The sequence below is a fragment of the Manacus vitellinus genome, unplaced genomic scaffold (genome assembly GCF_001715985.3).
Source record: "Manacus vitellinus isolate BGI_N305 unplaced genomic scaffold, ASM171598v3 scaffold_3_pilon, whole genome shotgun sequence".
NCBI classification, from domain to species: domain Eukaryota; kingdom Metazoa; phylum Chordata; class Aves; order Passeriformes; family Pipridae; genus Manacus; species Manacus vitellinus.
The window spans coordinates 1,747,689-1,765,180 of record NW_021940535.1 but is presented as its reverse complement, the minus strand read 5'-3'; the positions used below and the strand labels follow the sequence as shown (position 1 = coordinate 1,765,180).

The 17,492-nt window shown below is 42.3% G+C and overlaps 2 protein-coding genes across 11 annotated transcripts in view; one reads left to right on the top strand and one right to left on the bottom strand.

Annotated features, from left to right (window-relative positions):
- The first annotated feature begins 6,089 nt into the window (after positions 1 to 6,089).
- The window catches only part of LOC108640204 (mediator of RNA polymerase II transcription subunit 1-like), a 27,614-nt gene continuing 16,211 nt past the window's right edge, over positions 6,090 to 17,492 (top strand). For 4 of the 10 annotated variants that reach the window (XM_018075413.2, XM_018075411.2, XM_018075408.2 and 1 more), the window contains exon 1: positions 6,091 to 6,335. In XM_018075413.2, the coding sequence (XP_017930902.1) occupies positions 6,269 to 6,335 (67 nt within the window). In that variant the 5' untranslated portion in view covers positions 6,091 to 6,268. Of the gene's footprint in view, positions 6,336 to 7,181; positions 7,463 to 17,492 lie in introns of those variants that run through there. The other 6 variants (XM_018075417.2, XM_018075414.2, XM_018075415.2 and 3 more) reach the window with 4 other exon arrangements.
- YAE1 (YAE1 maturation factor of ABCE1) overlaps positions 12,990 to 17,492 on the bottom strand; it is a 25,905-nt gene continuing 21,402 nt past the window's right edge. The window contains exon 5 of the mRNA XM_029961978.1: positions 12,990 to 13,162. Within this exon, the coding sequence (XP_029817838.1) occupies positions 13,005 to 13,162 (158 nt within the window). The 3' untranslated portion in view covers positions 12,990 to 13,004. The remainder of the gene's footprint in view (positions 13,163 to 17,492) is intronic.

Genomic DNA, 17,492 nt, shown 5'->3' with positions numbered 1-17,492 from the left:
TTCTTCAATTATTTTTCTAAAAGCAGTCCTTTATGTTACACTATACACTAAAACAAAATGACTACTGATGCAAACCAAATTAATAATTCAGATGGGCAGCTTTCTTGTTCTTTATCAGTATCTTAATTTTGCTTTATTATTCTTATCATAGTCTTCATTAAACAGGGAAAAACAATCAAGTACTAGAATTTTATGCATTTTAAGTTAGTGAGTGTCTTCAGACGGGGTACTCCAATATGTTGCAGAATACAGGGGTGTTACATTATGAAAGTTACATGTAGCTATATTTTCTTCCTTGCAACACTAACCACTTAATAACATTTTAGATGGTGAACTTGCTGAACAGAGAGTAGTTTATGATACTCAGCTTAATGCATCTGCTCCTTAAATTCTGAATGAGAACACTGGACTGACTATATAGACGGGAGTCATGAGTGCAAGGTTTTCTTTCTAGGTTAAGTTTTCCTCTTTTATTATACACCTTACGTCCAGTGCATATGAATGAACTGGAATCTCAAAGCCATCATGCCTGAATCAGCACAATCTGGAGCAGTGGGGAAAGATGCTTTAACAAATCATACTCACAAAGACCTGTGCTGCATGACCGACTTCACTATGTGAACTATATCAATGAAAAACAAATTTCATACTCATTTTCAAATAAGTGACAACTTCAAAAATGTAAACTCATAAAAAGTCAGAGAATTCAATAAGTTGTACCTGAACCAATAACTGAAGCATTGCAATGAATTCTAAATTTGGATATTAAATACAAATTTTGATCTTGCAGAAATCAGTTAAGAGCGTGCAGTGTTATTTCTTAAAATACAAGTGTTCTGAGGATCGGAATGAAGCTTATTTGCATGTTACTACATAGGTGGAATTAATTTAGGTGTTTAAGTGTGCAAGAACTTTACAATCTAGTGGTGTCATCCTAAAATAGCTCTTCCACATAATAACCACTTGAATTCACTAATTTTGCTTACTTTGATCTCTACGGGTAACAGCAAGAGATGGTTAGGGATCAGCTGCTACCAGCTTTGCTTTGAGTAGGGCCTTTGGGTCCATCTACTCAAACATTTTTCATGGTGTGACCTCACCCATCAAGAGTGGGTTTTGGGACTGACACAGCATGCCTGCAGAAGTTTGTCACATTACCACTGTTTTCCTGTCTGTATAATTTCTTTTATTTTGAGGTCTGAAACAAATCCCACTGGGGAAAGTGTTGCTGGAATTAACTACTTCCATATTAAAAACCTTTACAGGAGACAGCACAGCTGTACCAACAGGACTACACTGCTTCAGTCTTGATATGACAGGCTAGCTTTACTCTGCACTGTCTGAATGGGAGTACTAGCAAAGAGAAGGACTAGAACACACATAGCTACCTTTCTACGTTCTTTACAGAAGTTTCATTTTTGTAAGACTTCCATGCTAACTGCACTCTAATGTTGCCAGAAACATTTCTGACTGCCTGTATATGGGTGTTACACATAGAGCATTCTCAGACTCCTGGAGACAAGGATCGGAGTTAAAGATCAAGTTTAACAGTAGCACAGAAGGATATTAGGTTAGCATTTGAGAGAGTAAACTGAAACAGGTAACAAGGCTTGGATGCATGGCTGATCTCTGCTATCTCTCTACTAAGCACAAGTGCAAAGCTCCTTCATACATCGCATTTTCCATAATTTGCAGAAATACTTGTTTGGTCATACAGTGTATTTACATGCCAACTTCTAATGAAACCTTGTGGGCCACTGCACCTGACATTCCCACATTCTTGCATCAAATGATGTAGTAAACTTACTGTTATAGAGAAAAATACAATGCATTAAATGAACTGTATTGGTAGGAATTCAGTGTACATTGTAATTACTTGAACTAAGGAGCCAATATCACAAAATAAGCATCAATTCCACTATTATCAATTCCAGTAAGGATTACAGAGTTACTATGCAACCAACTTTACATCTCCTGTTTGTTCTACCTTCTCTGCATTCTTGGCTCCTCTCCATATTAGCATTATAAACTGATTACAGCATAGCTTACTTTGAATTCTCTGTAGTAGCTGTCTTTCTCATTACATCTTCTCTCTGTGTTGTCTAACCTCTTTAATGCACTTTTCGTCATTTTTCCCCCATCTATGCACAGCCTGGACACTTCAGTATTACCAACCTATTGTCCCAAAGGTGATGGGAATTTTGATAGAGACAAACCTAATCCTAAACAAAACACTAGTAGTAAATACTAAGCCACCCTCCAGGCAAAGGCAATGAATTTTCTCATCAGGTTATTCTAAGGCAGTGTTACTTAGTCTATAAGACGTTTCTTTACAACTTGTTCCTGCCTCTAAATCCAACACTGTTTTTTCTGTAGGAATTTCAGATTTTTTTTCAGCTCCTAAGAAAAGCTCCTAAGGCTCAAGAGTATAAGCCTAACCTGATGGCTGTGGGATCCACATCTACCAAAGAGATTCAACAAGCAGCTGTAACCACAGATAAGTCCTTTTTAGGTGCTCACTCTGATTCGTAACAGTCAAGAAAACAGGAGTAGGAGGCAAACAGGATTTAATAACACCCTGGACTATCTGCAAGGCACATTTGTTATAGTGTCTATATAGTGTCTATTTGTTAAAGTGGCTCTAATTTCTTTATATCCACAAGGACTATAAACAATTTCAGATTCTGCAGTCAGTAAGACCTAACAATAACATTCTAGAACCACTCTGAGAGCTGATTTTAAGTACTGTAGTAGACTAACAACATACAATCATTTCTTCCCTACTTAGTAATTCAAAAAATTTAAAGCATTTTGCAGAACATTTAGTGGACATACAGTAATACCAACTATTCTATTTGCTTGGTTCCTCACATCAATTCTTCACAAGGTAGAAAGGAGGCTAAAAACACTTGCCCCATAACTGCATGTGTGATGTTGACAGGCTACAATATGTTCACAAGAATGCTGTCACTAGCCTACTGAACTACCTTCTTCACATAAAATAGATTTCGATTTAGGGCCAAAGTAATTTCAATAGGTTAGAGCCATTAGAAGTTTACCAGAAGTTGCCTGTAAGCACTCTCAAGGGGGTGGGGAGTTCCCTGTCTAGAACACATGTGATCAGCCACTGATTCCCACTATATCCTACAGCACTTGCTAGGGTGGCAAAGCAAACAAATCCAATCACAAAGTTAAAAGATTTTTCTCATATAATTATTTCTTCTTCAATTGTAAAACTGCAGCAAAAATCATGATGTTGTCAATTAGCTAAATGCAGTTCCTAAACAACTTTTTACACAATAATGCACTGTACCTACATTATCCTTTGGTATCGGAGACTGCCATACATCAGTTTCTAAGACAGCAACATCCTTTGCCTCAGCAATTATTTTCTTTCAAGTCACATACACTTGAAATGTAACAGGAGTAAAAGCTCATCTGAGACATAACGCCTCTGTTTCATGGTAGACCCGTAGAAAAAGTAAATATGGGTTGTCAGTGCATGACTTAACTGAGGTTAAGAACACAACTGTTCTTACAGAAGGTGTAAGTCAGTCTGACTACAGAAGACACATGGACCACTGCAAGGTCTCCAACCACACTTATTTAAGAGTCTTGTCTTCCTCCTTCATTGCCTTCACCCAGTACTGCCTTATCCTCACAGCCACACCTCTCCCTGCCCCAATTCTCCACTCCTATCCTTCCTCCCCAGTAGCCTACTATTTCTATGAATTATTTATCCAAAGAGCACACAGCCACAGGTGACAGAGATTACAACAAATGCACAGCTAGGAGACATTCCAGTTTTCACTTTCATGGCTAAAGATCCTCTCCTTAAGGTCTAAAAAAATAAAGACAGTATTATTTCAACATGGTCAAAGTACATGCAACTTAAAATACTTCACTTTAAAATGTTTATAATCTTTCCCTTCCTAAATTCAGAAGAACACTACAAAGTGAAGACTGAGATCAAGGAATTTACAATAGTAAAGGAGTACATTCACTGTTCAGCATCACAGCTTATTTAACCTCACAGACGAGTCCATGCAGTGGACTGAAGGCTTTTTTTGATCTTTTTGTGCAACAGTATTTTCCTATTTGTGCAACATATTTTCCTATTTATACAGAAAAGAAAAAACGGTAAACATGACTAGCACTGGCAAGTCCTAAAATTTCTACCATTTGGAGGCTTCCACAAAAAAATGTTTGACAAGCTGTCTCACAAGCACAGACTGCAGGATATAATCTGCATCAGAGATAATGTATCAAACAGTTGTTCTTCGTTCTACTAAGAATGTTTGCAATTTCTCAGGATTTAAATATTGAGGTGTATGCTAAGAAATTAGTGAGTCAGCTGAAAAGAAGATGATTAATTATTAAGAATCCAGTTATAATCACTGCTAATTATCCTGAAAACTAACAGAATACCAGTCTCGTCTCCCAGTCAATGCAGCCCCTCTCCCAGGAGTTCCTCTCTTTTCAATTTAACTTCCAGTGGAAAAGAATGACTGATATCTTTATGCGCAGATCTCTCCATAACCTATTGCCAGACACTAAAATGCCAGCAGAGGTACGTATTCTTCCACTCGTGCAAGTGTAATGATTTGCAGAGCAGAATGCAATTCTCTTTCCAATGAGAACTGGAATGCAAGCTTAAAACAAAACATTAGGCGTCAGAAAATAAACACTTCGGCAGTCTTTCTGCTAGAACAGTTCTGTGATGCTACAAAATAAACACACGGATCGTACACAAAAGTTGCTCTCCAGGTTACTCTCCCGATATGTATGGCCCACTTTACAATTTCATTTCAGAGTCAATTAAGGCGAAGGAGCTGAAGCTATTAGCTTCTATTTAAAAGAAACCCAAAAGCGAACACCAAATTGCTTACCTAACGAAACAGGTGAGCATCGAAAGGCTCTTTTAATTAGGGAACTAAGTAGTCACACTTCGTACTTCTCCCTTTTGTAGCAGGCAACCACAAGCTATAGTCACCGGTAACTACAGAAAAGCGCAGCACACGAAAGCGAGCAGCAATTACACGTTGCAGAAACCCTGCTCTTACTCACCCTAGCACCGCAGCGCACACACACTCACACACACCAGGGTCTGCGGCACCCGGCCAGGGCAGGACCCGTCATCGCTCGGCGTAGCCCGGCCGGGGGATGAGCACCGCAGCCCCTCCGCCAGCCTCGGGGCGCGCCCCTTTGTTCGGGTGGGCGCTACGCCCCCGCCCTCCAAGGTACGGGCCGGCGCCGCCGCAGCCCGGGACCGCACCGCCCCGCAACAGGCGGCAGGGCCGCCGTCTCCCCGCCCAGCGGAGGTCGCCAAGGTTCGGCGACCGTAAGCCTTCAGGGACCGGCGGCGGGCCCACCCGCCTGTCCATATGCCCGGGCGGGGCCGCAGGCCGCAGCACCGCACGGGGACGCGCGGCGGCCGCGCCTCGACACGTACCTCGGCGGCGCAGAAGCGGCGGGCAAGGAGGCCCCCGGAAGCCCCCGCCGCACGGGAAGCTCCCTAACCCACCGTAGCGCCCCGGCGCGGTTTCCGTGCGGGATCCCGCGCTCCCCACCCGCCCGGCTGGCCGCGCGCCCCCGGCTCGGCTCGGCCGGCCTGCTTCGCTCGGCCCGGCTACCTGCGGGGCGGCGCGTCGCAGCTCGCTGCCAGCCGGAGGAGCGCGCAGGGAGGGCAGGGCGCGCGAGATGAGCCTGGCGGGCCGCCCCCGCGCGCCACCGGCCAGGAGCGCGCAGCGGCCCGGGGCCGGCGGGCGGGCCCTGGTGGGGCGGGCGGAGCCGGGCTGGGGGTCGCCGCGCCGGCCCGCAGGGCTGGAGCGTTGTCACGGGGCGTGGCGCCCGCCCGGCCTCGCCCGCCGGGGAGGCGGTGTCAGGCGCCGGGGCGCGCAGCGCGCAGTGCTGGCGGAGGCCTGAGGCGAGGGGGTGCGGGCGGCCCGGGGTAGCGGGGCGCGTGCGGAGGACCCGGTGCTGGTCCGGAAGGAGGGGGCTGCTTACGGGGCCAGGGGCGCGCGCCGAGCTGCGGGGGGGTGCCGTGGTGTGATGCGGCCGCGGCGGGTGACGGGCGGGGGGGGACGGGAGGGGCCCCCGCTCTCCGGCGCGCGCCCCCTGCCCGCTCCTGCCCCGGGGGAGTCATCCCGGTGCGGGGCCGTGTCCCGCTCGTCCCACAGCACCTGCTTTCTTTCACTGCTTCCTTTCACTTCCTCCTTTGTCTCGGCCGAAACCCTGGAGGGAGGCAGTGAGAAAACATCGTAGCCCGATGTCTGTCCCTCCTGCCTGTCAGCTAATCCTCGATCTGGAGAATAGGCGAGGCGTGTCCTGCCGTGGTAAGGAGATAAATTCCTCACATCTGTCACTAGATTTATAAACAATTATTTTTAGTGGGGCTTTCCTCCAGGGACAAGTATAAGCTGAGGAAACATTAAATAAGCTGAGTTTAAGGATCACTGGCAGAAGGGAACAGGAAGCACTGCGACTCTTAGAGGTTTGGGGGTTTTTTGGTTTTGTTTTTTTTTAATAGTCATGGACCACTCAATGCATGGAGGATTTTATACATGCCAGAAAAAGGAGATAATCCATGTTAATTACAATAATTGAAATAATAGCAATGATGCCTTAATAACTGTATCTGTAACTGCTAAATCATGGACATAAATGGGAGCTTTACATCATGATTTAAACTCATGATGTAAGTGATGTAATGGAACCTAAGCATAATATCGAAATTGGCTCATTTTGAGTCTTTGGCTTTCAGGCTGTAACTGCAATATTCACAGACAATACAAATTATTTTGAAGGCTCCCTTCTTCCACATAATTACTGGACTGAAGGTAGTTTCCAAGTCTGGAAATTCCAGATTTTATCACCTCAGATGGAAAACTTTGATCTCAGTGTTCACCTCATGCAGCCATTGCACTCTGTTTGCAAAGCAGGTGCACTTTAAAATCTTCATTGTTTTTCTCTGTGCTCTGTTTTCTGCAATTTTTGATATCTTGGATATTTAGTCAGTGTTTAGTACATATCCCTCTAGGATTTAGTTTCATTGGCCTCACATTTCAGTATAAGCTAATTTTTGCAAATTCCAGGTGCAAATCATTCTGATAAAAATACCAAATACAATCATTTACTTAAAGAAATGTTGGATTCTGTTAAATGGAGAGAGGGAAAAAAGGACAGAAGGAAAGGAAAGCTGGTAACATTGAGTCAACTAAACAGTCAAAAGAAGACACAAAATGTTTTTGGTATTTCGTGACAGGGAAAAGTTTGCATGCCAGCTATGAATAGACTTTTCATGAGACCATGAAAAGATTGGAAGAGTCTTTGCATGATCTTGTACACACGATGATTCAGGAGTCCTCAAGAAATCCTGGCCCAACTTCTGCAGCCCTTTGAGTATCTCTATACTGTATTAGTTCTTACTACATATTCCAGAACCCTTCCATTGGAAGAGTGGGTGATTTATAGTTAAGGTCTCATTAATGCTGATGTGTGCAGCCATTCAGTACTTCCTTGTTCCTTCAATACTAGAGCTAGTCCAAAACAGCCTTCGCCCTGTAAGACACGGTGTGGTTTACCAGGGCATTGCTAGCACCTCTTTCACTCTGGAAATGCCCCTATGCATAGAATAGTTGGAAGGGACCTTAAGGATCATCTAGTTCCAACACCCTTGCCATGGGCAATTACGCCACCCATTAGAACATGTTGTTCAGGGCCCCATCCAACCAGGCCTTGAACACCTCCAGGGATGGGGCATCCACGTCATCTCTGAGCCACTTGTTCCTATGCCTCACCACCCTCACAATAAAGAATTTCTTGTAAGAGCTAATCTAAATTTCCTTTCTTAGTTTATAACCATTTCCCCCTTGTCCTATCACTATCTCACTATGTAAAACATCGCTCTCTCTTTTATAAGCCCCCTTAAAGTAGTGGAAGGCTGCAATGAGATCTCCCCAGAACTTTTGCTTCTCCATACTGAACAACCCCAAATCTCTCAGCCTTTCCTCATAAGAGAAGTGCTTCATCCCTCTAATCATCTTGGTTGCCCTCCTTTGGACTCGTTTCTACAGGCAATGAATGTCCTTCCTGTGCTGAGGAACCCAGACCTGGACACAGCACTCCAGGTGGGGTGTCACGAGGGAAGAGCAGAGAGCGACAATCACCTCCCTCGACCTGCTGGCCAATCCTCTTTTGATGCAGCCCTAGATACCATTGGTCTTCTGGGCGAGCACACACTGTTGGCTCATGTCCAGCTTTTCATCCTTGAAAACCCCCAAGTCCTTCTCCACAGGGCTGCTCTCAATGGGTTGTTCTCCCAGTCTGGACTCATATCTAGGATTGCCCCAGCCCAGGTGCAGCACCTTGCACTTGTACTTCTTGAACTTCATGAGGTTCCTATGGGCCCACTTCTTAAGCTTGTCCCCCTAGATGGCATCTTTCCATCTGTTGTGCCAAATGCACTGCTCAGCTTCATGTCATCTGCAAACTTGCTGAGGGTGCACTTGATCCCATTTTCTGCGTCGCTGATAAATTAAAGAGCACCAGTCCCAAGACAGAGCCTTGAGGAACACCACTCTTCACTGGCCTCCACCTGGACACAGAGCCACAATTCTCTGTCTGCATCCATCCAGCCAATTCCTTATCCACCAAATAGTCCATCAATCAAATCCATGTCTCTCCAATTTGGAGATAATGATGTCATGTGGGACCAGGTCAAAGGCCTTACAGAGGTCTGGATAAATGACAATCATCCCTTGTCAACCACTGTAGTCACTCTATCATAGAAGGCCACCAGATTGATCAGGAACAATTTGCCCTTAATGAAGCTGTGCTGGCTGTCTTGGATCAACTCTTTGTCTCATACCTGCTTAACATTGCTTGCATGAGGATCTGCTCCAGAGTCTTCCCAGCCACAGGGATGAGGGTCTCCGATTGAGCAATGTTTCCCTCTTTTCAGTCACTGAGGACTTCACCTGACTGCCAGGATTTTTCATATATGGTGGAGAGTGGCTTCGCAACAACATCAGCCAGTTCCCTCAGGCCCCTGGGAAGCATCTCATCAGGCCCCATGGACTTGTGGCTATTCAGTTTCATCAAGTGGTCTCAAGCCTGCTCTTCACTTACAGTGGGAGGGACTTCACTCCCCATTTTGCACCATGCTACTTGTTAATGGATGTGGCCTTTGTCCTTTTGATCTCCCTGTAGAGCTATCTGAAGACAACAAATGTAATTTTATTTTGAATTTTTATTTTGCGACCTAAGGTGCGTATGATAATGCAATTAAAACGAGTTTATAGTATACCCTTCATCTTTTGCTTGGAAGCGTCCTCTGGCACCTTGCCTAACCAAAGTGGAAAAAATGAGCTCTTTAACTCAAAACTAACATAAGTATTTCCATGAAAATGCATTACATTAAGAATTCCTATTCAATTGCTAACAAGTCACCACAGTGGGAGCATCTCTGCAGCACCTGTGATGTTTTAGGGTGTGGCTCTGGTTCATCAGTGTGAGAGTGCAACCTGTCAGAGGAGAGTAGGTGTAGCTATTTCACTCTTCTGACTGCGTAAGAACTTAGGGGTTCACAGCCCAAGGCAGCAACAGGTTTGAATTGCTCCCTGCTCTCTGGTGTTTAAATGCTACCATGGGTACCTAAAACCCTACGGGCAGTACTGTAGACATTTGCAATGTGGCTCTAAGGATGTAGGTAATGGTTGTCTTTTGTTATGTATTAGCATGTGTGCCAGTACAGCTCTGCATGTAAAATACTTGCAGGGAAAAATTACAAAGTGTAATTAGGCAGAGATGTAATTAATTGTGTGCTAGTAGTATTTGCATTATGTACTATAATAAAGCTAAGAAATCAACTGATACAAGAATTCCACTTATTTTAAAAAGCTAAAGATACAGTGGATATATCAGACAAAACATGTCCAAATCTTTGGGAAAAACATTGATGTGCAACTTCCGTTCCCACAGAACAAAAAATACTTGTTCCCTTTACTTTAACACACATTTCATAGCACACAATGTATATCTAAAGTATGCATAATTTAACACTGTAATTTTATCTTAGATTTCTGTTGACATGAATGAATGAACCACATTCTTTGGAAAACCACCTTATCATGCATAAATCATCCATTCTTCCTTTAAGAGCTCAATAAATCTTCCAGAGTGGGAGAGACTTCTAAGGGACAAAAGAGAAAAAGAACAAAACCATTTACTGGTTTTTGAGGGCACCCTCATATTTGAGCCCAAATCAATTACCCTGGCATGTGCTGAGTCTTGTGGGTGTGTGGGCCTTTGTGTTGTGAAGTATTGCTGAACTGAAATCAATACAGGAAGGTAGGATTTCCTGGTATTATGGTTAATTTCTTCTCTTTTATGCTGGTGGCACAACTGTATTAGAATTTATTAGACAACATTTTACTACCAATACATAAGGATGCATGAAATGTATTTGTGATTTAATGGAGTTTCTAAGTAGCAGGATGGATGAAAAGAAATCACCCAGCCAAAATCCACATATATTCTGAGGAGAATCACACACACAACACACACACACACACACTCAAAAAGGAAAGAACTAGAAGCTTTTACCTGCCTTCAGTTTGTAGCAGTTGTGAGAAAACATAAGTAACAATGAGTGAAGAATATGCTAAACTATTGCTTGGCTAATTATCAACATACTCATACTTCTCAAGTTTGTAACTGTGTTTTTGTGTAAGGGCTGGTCAGGTTTTAAGGACATACTACTCTTGAGGTATGCCCAACTGGTATGCCCAAGGGCAGACTTGGGAGATAGCTCCCACTTTACACAACAGAGATCAGTGATGGCTGCCTTGAGAGGGTTGTGCACATACTGGAGGGGTCAAATCTCCCTCTGAGTGTGCCTATTTCGCTCTGAAAACTAGCAGGAGAATCTGATGTGACAAAGCTTATTTTGGTGCCTGCTGTTAGGCAGTACAGCTTCAGGTCTTAGGTGACAGACTACTGGACTGGGATTCAAGTAATCTCAGTTTTACTCTGTTCTGGTTTTGTCAGGGGTGGAGTTGATTTTCTTCATAGTAGCTAGTATGGGGCTATGTTTGGGATTTGTGCTGAAAACAGTGTTGATAACCCACAGGGATGTTTTAGTTGTTGCTGAGCAATGCTTGCCACAGCCTCAAGGCCTTTTCTGCTTCTCACGCTGCCTCAGCAGTGAGGAGACTTGGGGGTGCACAAGAAGCTGGGAGGGGACACAGCTGAGAGAGCTGACTCTGACTGATCAAAGGGATATCCCATATGACCCAGACCATCTGGTGTCATGTTCAGCAGTAAAAGGTGGGAGAAGAAGGCGGAAGAGTGGGGACTTTTGGAGTGATGGTGTTTCTCTTCCCAAGTAACTGTTGCATGTGGTGGAGCTTTGCTGTTCTGCAGGTTGCCGAATACCTGCCTGACCATGGAAAGCTGTGAATTAATTCCTCGTTTCTCTTTGCTCGTGTACACAGCTCTTGCTTTCCCCGTTGAACTGTCTTTATCTCAACCCTTGAGCTTTATCACTTTTACCCTTCCAGTTCTTCCTCCCATCCTGCTGCAGGGGTGCAAGTGAGCAGCTGCAAGGTGCTTAATTGCTGTGTTAAACCACAGCATACTCTGACAGTGTCACTAATCTGCTCTGCCAGTTCCTCCATTTCCTATCTCAACTTTCATCTGCCTTTTACATTTAGAGGTTAAGCTCTACAAAGTAGACATAGTCTTTCTTTCTCTATGCTTTTTCAGCACATACAACCCAGGGAATATTTTTGTGATGTTCACAGATAAGTAAATATGCAATACAGTACAGATTCTGAAGGCTACAAATCAACACACAGACAAAGATTGTGTGGGCAGTTGTTCCTGCTACTCTTGCTCAATGCAAGGACATCTTAATGTATCAGCTTCCTAGGAGCTTCACATTATCTGTGGCTGCCTGCAAACCTGTCACACGTGTACCTCTACACTTGCAAACAAATGCATACTCCCTAAAAAGTACCCATAGTGGGACAACTGTAATAGGCTGTTGGGTAATAAGATACTTGCATTTCCTTAGCGCTATTAGCTGTCCAAATGACATTCTTAGTATTCCATCTGAGCTAGTCATGGTGCTTAACACTTACAGCTTTCTTACCAGTTTGAAAAGGTAACCCACACCAAAGTGCACTGTGCCTATAAAGAAAGTGCACTGAAGTGACTTGAATAACAAGGAATCCAAGAGTAATGATGAGTTTGCAGTCATTCATCTGGTCATTCAACAGAACTAGAAGAAATTATATCATTCTAGTAGTAGAATAGGAATCTGGAAATCTGAGAACTGAAGGTTACAGCAGAGTTGGTTCATAAGATATTAAAATAGACAAAAACATTTGAAGAACATGATTAATGAATTACCAAGTGTCTTAAATATAAAAACATTAAAATGTATAATAGAATGTGTATTTACAACAAGTCTTCATAGTTTAATTAGCTTCAATATAGAATGATGTAAAATTACTTCATGTGGAATACCTGTCTGCATGGCACTTGTGTAACATCTTTAACTGGCATTTATTGGGATTGAGCTCCTTTGTGGTATTGCCTTTCCTGAAAAATGTGCCCTTCCCACATACTATTTTACTGAAATCAGTATGTGCCACTGAGTGCTGTTTCTTTTTTTAGTCTGCATGTTATATAATCCATATCCTGATATATATTCAGTCAGAATACTTAAGCCTAACAATCACCTCCAAGCCAAAATAGTTTTAAAATAGCTCAGAGCAGATATAAATTCATTTCTCTTTTCTGTTATGAAAATAACAAAAAAAAGGTAAAAATATTTTTCTAATCTTAGTGTTGTCTATATGATTATTTAATCTTTTTATGTATTTTCTGCTTTCCGTATCCTTCCTTTCTTATTGCTCCCATTTTTCATACTTTATATCATTTCGTACTTACTTCATGCTCTTTCCATGTCTTTTTACAGTCTTACCTATTGTGATTTTCTAGTCCCTTTCCCCAACTCTTTCTTTCACTGAAGGTTTCCTTCTTACTTCTGATGGCAATGTGCTAGAGCAAACTCGGGTAAGTTGCAGTTTGGTTTCTAGTTCTGTGGCCAGTGCTTCAGGAGTCCATTCCTCTCCCCATCTCTCTGTAGCCCAATCTAGAAAAGTAAGATAATTAAGCTGGCTCCTATGTGGTTAATTTTAAGACATACTGTCGGAAAGCTCCTTTAAACACATTATTTTGTTTCTCTATTACACCTCTTCTCTACCTCAGTGACCACCTCAGTACTCATTATTTTCAGCTCCTCAACTAACCTTAAGCTCCCATTCTCCTCCCCTCCACCTCCCATCTTCTAACAATAGCATTTTCGATGTGGATCTTCAACACAGTAGGGGCATTACTAATTCTGCCATTTTGTGCAGATTATGTATCAGCTGCATTCACTTTATCTCTATCTTGAAGGAGAGCTGTTACAGCCCTTAAGTGATGGGTTCCATTGATTTCAGCTGACTGATGTCAGTAAAGAACATTATGATACTACAACACCTGATTTTACTTATAAAAATGAGTCTTAGAAAGATGAGAAATGTTCAGTTATGAATACCAGTTCTGGTGTCCTGTGAAATCTTGTAAATGAAAATGTGTGCTTGTGAAGCCAGCCCTCACATGTTCATTCATGAGGTTATTTAAGTTGTGGTTGTGTGGTTCTAGTGCCTTTGGGAAAAGACTTAAACAAGAACTACTTGGAAATTATAATGCTAATGTCAAGCAGAAATTACATGTTAGCCATATCTTGACTCTGTGCTGAGGAAGAGATATGCCCTGTCAGTGTTAATGCGTTTCTGCATCCATAGTCATTTGCTATGGACCTATTTTTTTGTTTGTCTAAACAGCCTTTGGCTTTGAAGGATCTTAATCACTTTCAGTGAAGGAGTAGGAAACAGTCAAAGCCTGCCAGTGTTAAGTGCCTCAGACTACGGTGCCAAAGTGCTATTCAGTAAGTCATAAAATAAAATGGTCTCAGTCTATATGGCTGTAGTGAAATAAAATACAGTCACCAACATTCTGATGTTACTCTCAGGAACTAAATATTCAGACTTCATAACTGTGGAGATGATGTAGAGAGTGAAGGAAAGATGACGGAACATATTGTAGTATTTATGGGTTGTAAAGTCTTAAACTACAGACCATATCAGACTAGGCTATGGGTCATAAAAGTTAAGCAGCACTGGTTTTATCCTGCCTTAGACAGAAGAGCACCTAGGATAGATAAAGGAATTGTTTGAATGCTCATAATTTTTGGTAAACACTGATTTGTGTTCCAGTTACATGCCCTATCACTGCTGATCACTCTAAAATCCCATGGCACTTTGTGAAAGAACACAATTTTACCTCTGATCTCATAATCACAGCGACACATCCTGCCGTTCTAACTGGAACCACTGTTTTTCACTGACTGCTCCAGGCCCAAGTTCTGTATTTAGGCTTACTGTGGGCTGTTATGTAGCTGCTCTTTTCTCTGGTCAGCAGTTCAGCTGAGGGCTTCTGGAAAGATGCAATTCCAAGAAACCCCTGGAAGCAGGCCAGTGAAGATATACTGCTGTTGATTTATTTTGATTTTTATTCTTCAGATGAAAAAAAAAAATCAAGGCTAGATATAAGATTAATAGAAAAAAGCAACTCCCAGACCACCAAAAGAAACCAGAAACAAAAAAATATACCGATGTTGCACTGATTATGGAATACTTGGAGTATTTTCCAAACTGCTATGATTAAGATGTATTAACAGTAAGCAAAGCTTTCTCTTGTTCTGTAATAAATCTAGAGTATCTTCACTGAAACAAATAGTTTACTTGAATTCATGCAAGAATATGAGTGGAAAATATGTTGATTCTTTCTAAGAAAAACAAATTACCATTCTATGAAATGAAAAAATCATCAGAAGTGTTAGAACTATGAAATTACAAAATGCTATTTGCATATGAATCACAATGTTTGCAGGACAAGCACTTTGAAGCATATTCGAGTCAGGAATTTAGCAAGATGCAGAAAACCATGACACAATATGCCAAGTAGTAATAATTAATTTCTCAAAAGGTGCCTGAAGAAGCATACCAGTTTTACCCTTTAAAAGGGGTAAGATAACCGGCAATTATTTGAGAGCAAGAGAAGATTTTCTCTGGGGACAACTTATTTAGTCACTGTGCACATGAAAGATTCTTTCAGGAACAGTTTTTGATGAACAGTCAGAGAGAGAGTAATCTAGAGCAGTGGGCATTCAGGATTCATGTGGTAATTCTGATTATCTTCCATACTGATGATAATGCTTGACCAGTTGCCTTTTTTTTTTTTCCTATGAACTGACCCAGCTAAACATCTGTGTATTTAATATGCCTGAGAAGCTATAATTAGAACAATTTTTAATTATTCATCATTCTTCACTTTCCTCTTGAGTGCAGTAATTTGATATGATGGTTCTGAATACTAGAACAACACCTCATTCCAAGGAACTTTCTGACAATCCTTAAGCTGCTGTTTCTCATGTGCGATTTTATGTAAGTGTGAAGGCTACTATTTGTCTTGGAATATTTGTCTTGTATGAAAATCTGGTACTGTCCCTATCCTGGAAAAATGATGCAAATTTATTTACCTAAATACATACATTTGAGCACAATGGAAAAGGCTTTTTCGTGTTTAAAAATAAAAGTGTATTTTAGGCTTATCAGCCATGCTGGACTGTGACTAATTAAACTTCAAGTTCTCTGTTTATTTGCAGAACAGCTATTATGCAGACAAGGTAAGCAGTGGAATGTTTCCTTCCATTATTTTGGAAGTGTTCTCTTCAAGAGAGTCAGCAAATAGTTTACTTTTCTGCTTGTTCAGGATGTGATCAAACCACTGGAGTCAGTATCAAGATCACAGAGACTCCAAGGAGCTCTGGATCTGGGCAAACATTTATGAAAAATACCACAAAAATATTAAGCACTACCAAGCTGTGGTGTGTCTTATGGGCACATACCCATTCACATGATCTGGACTGAGGTAACCTACTTGTTTTACATGAGGGATAGCACATGTTCTTGCTCAGCAGAAAACATTTCAATACATTGGTCAAGCAAACCTAAGCTAAAATACCTCCCTAGAAATGCTGAAAACATGTTTTAAAATGCATGCACCAAGTCACAGGTAAAGCTCATGATTATACCTATAGTCACTGCTAATGTCAGGTTTAAAAATAATGAATATTTAATAGTATAAACCAAGCCAATAATTTTAGGGAAGTGTGATCTACCACAAGTGTGGAATTACATCATTAATTTACTTGATCACATTTGTAAAGCTGCAATGCAAACATATTTAACTCTTTCATCTGCACTGACTTTCCCTAAGTAGTGTGCTCGACACTTGTCTGGAGACAAATACCACTTTTGTCACCTATCTTATACTTCTGGAATTCCTAGGCCCATGCTTATTTTTTTCTGTAATCTTGGTGAGGCTAATGAACTGTTTAGTTTCTACTCAGGTTCCTACATACAAATCCAAAATCACCTCTTTTATGTGATATGAGACTATTTCAGGCAGTGCCGCATGACTGGTGACAGCTGATAACAGAAAGTATGCTGAAAGGTATCCTGAAACACTGCCACCCAGGGTTTATGCAGGAGACATGCTCTTCTTGCTGTAGACCTGGCATTCCCCAGTGAACACATTTCAAGCTACTGCCTATACAAAGGTCCAGGATTAAATCTTGAACCTCCCACTGCCATTGTGGACTGATTCCTATGTAGAAGCAGACTAGTAACATGAGGTGGCCACAAAAGGATACACAAATATATATTCAGAGATGTTGCTGCTGTAGGGAGAAGATTCATGCAGTCAAAGCTCAGCTGGAGTTGAAGCTGGCCAGAAATGTGGGAGACAATAAAAATAGTTTTTTCGAGTATATTAATGGCAATAAGCAGTATAGAAATATCGTTAGAGGGCTGGGCAATCACTAACCGTATGAAGTTAAACAAGGGAAAGTGCTGGATTCTCCACCTGGGATGGGGCAACCCTGGATGTACAGACAGACTGGGGAAGCAGTGCCACAGAAAGGGACCTGGGAGTCCTGGTTGATGGCTAGTTGAATATGAGTCAGCAGTGCCCTGGCAGCCAGGAGGGCCAACCGTGTCCGGGGGGCATCAGGCAAAGCATCACCAGCCAGTCAAGGGAGAGGATTGTCCTGCTCCACTCTGAGCTGGGGTGGCCTCACCTTTAATATTGTGTGCAGTTTTGGGTGCCACAATATAGGAAAGATATTAAGCTACTAGAGAGGGTCCAAAGGAAGGCAACAAAGATGGTGAAGAGCCTTGAGGGGAAGCCGTATGAGGAGTGGCTGAGGTCACTTGGTCTCCTCCTCACCTGGAGGAGACTGAGGGGAGACCTCATTGCAGTCTACAACTTCCTCATGAGGGGAAGAGGAGGGGCAGGCACTGATCTCTTCTCTG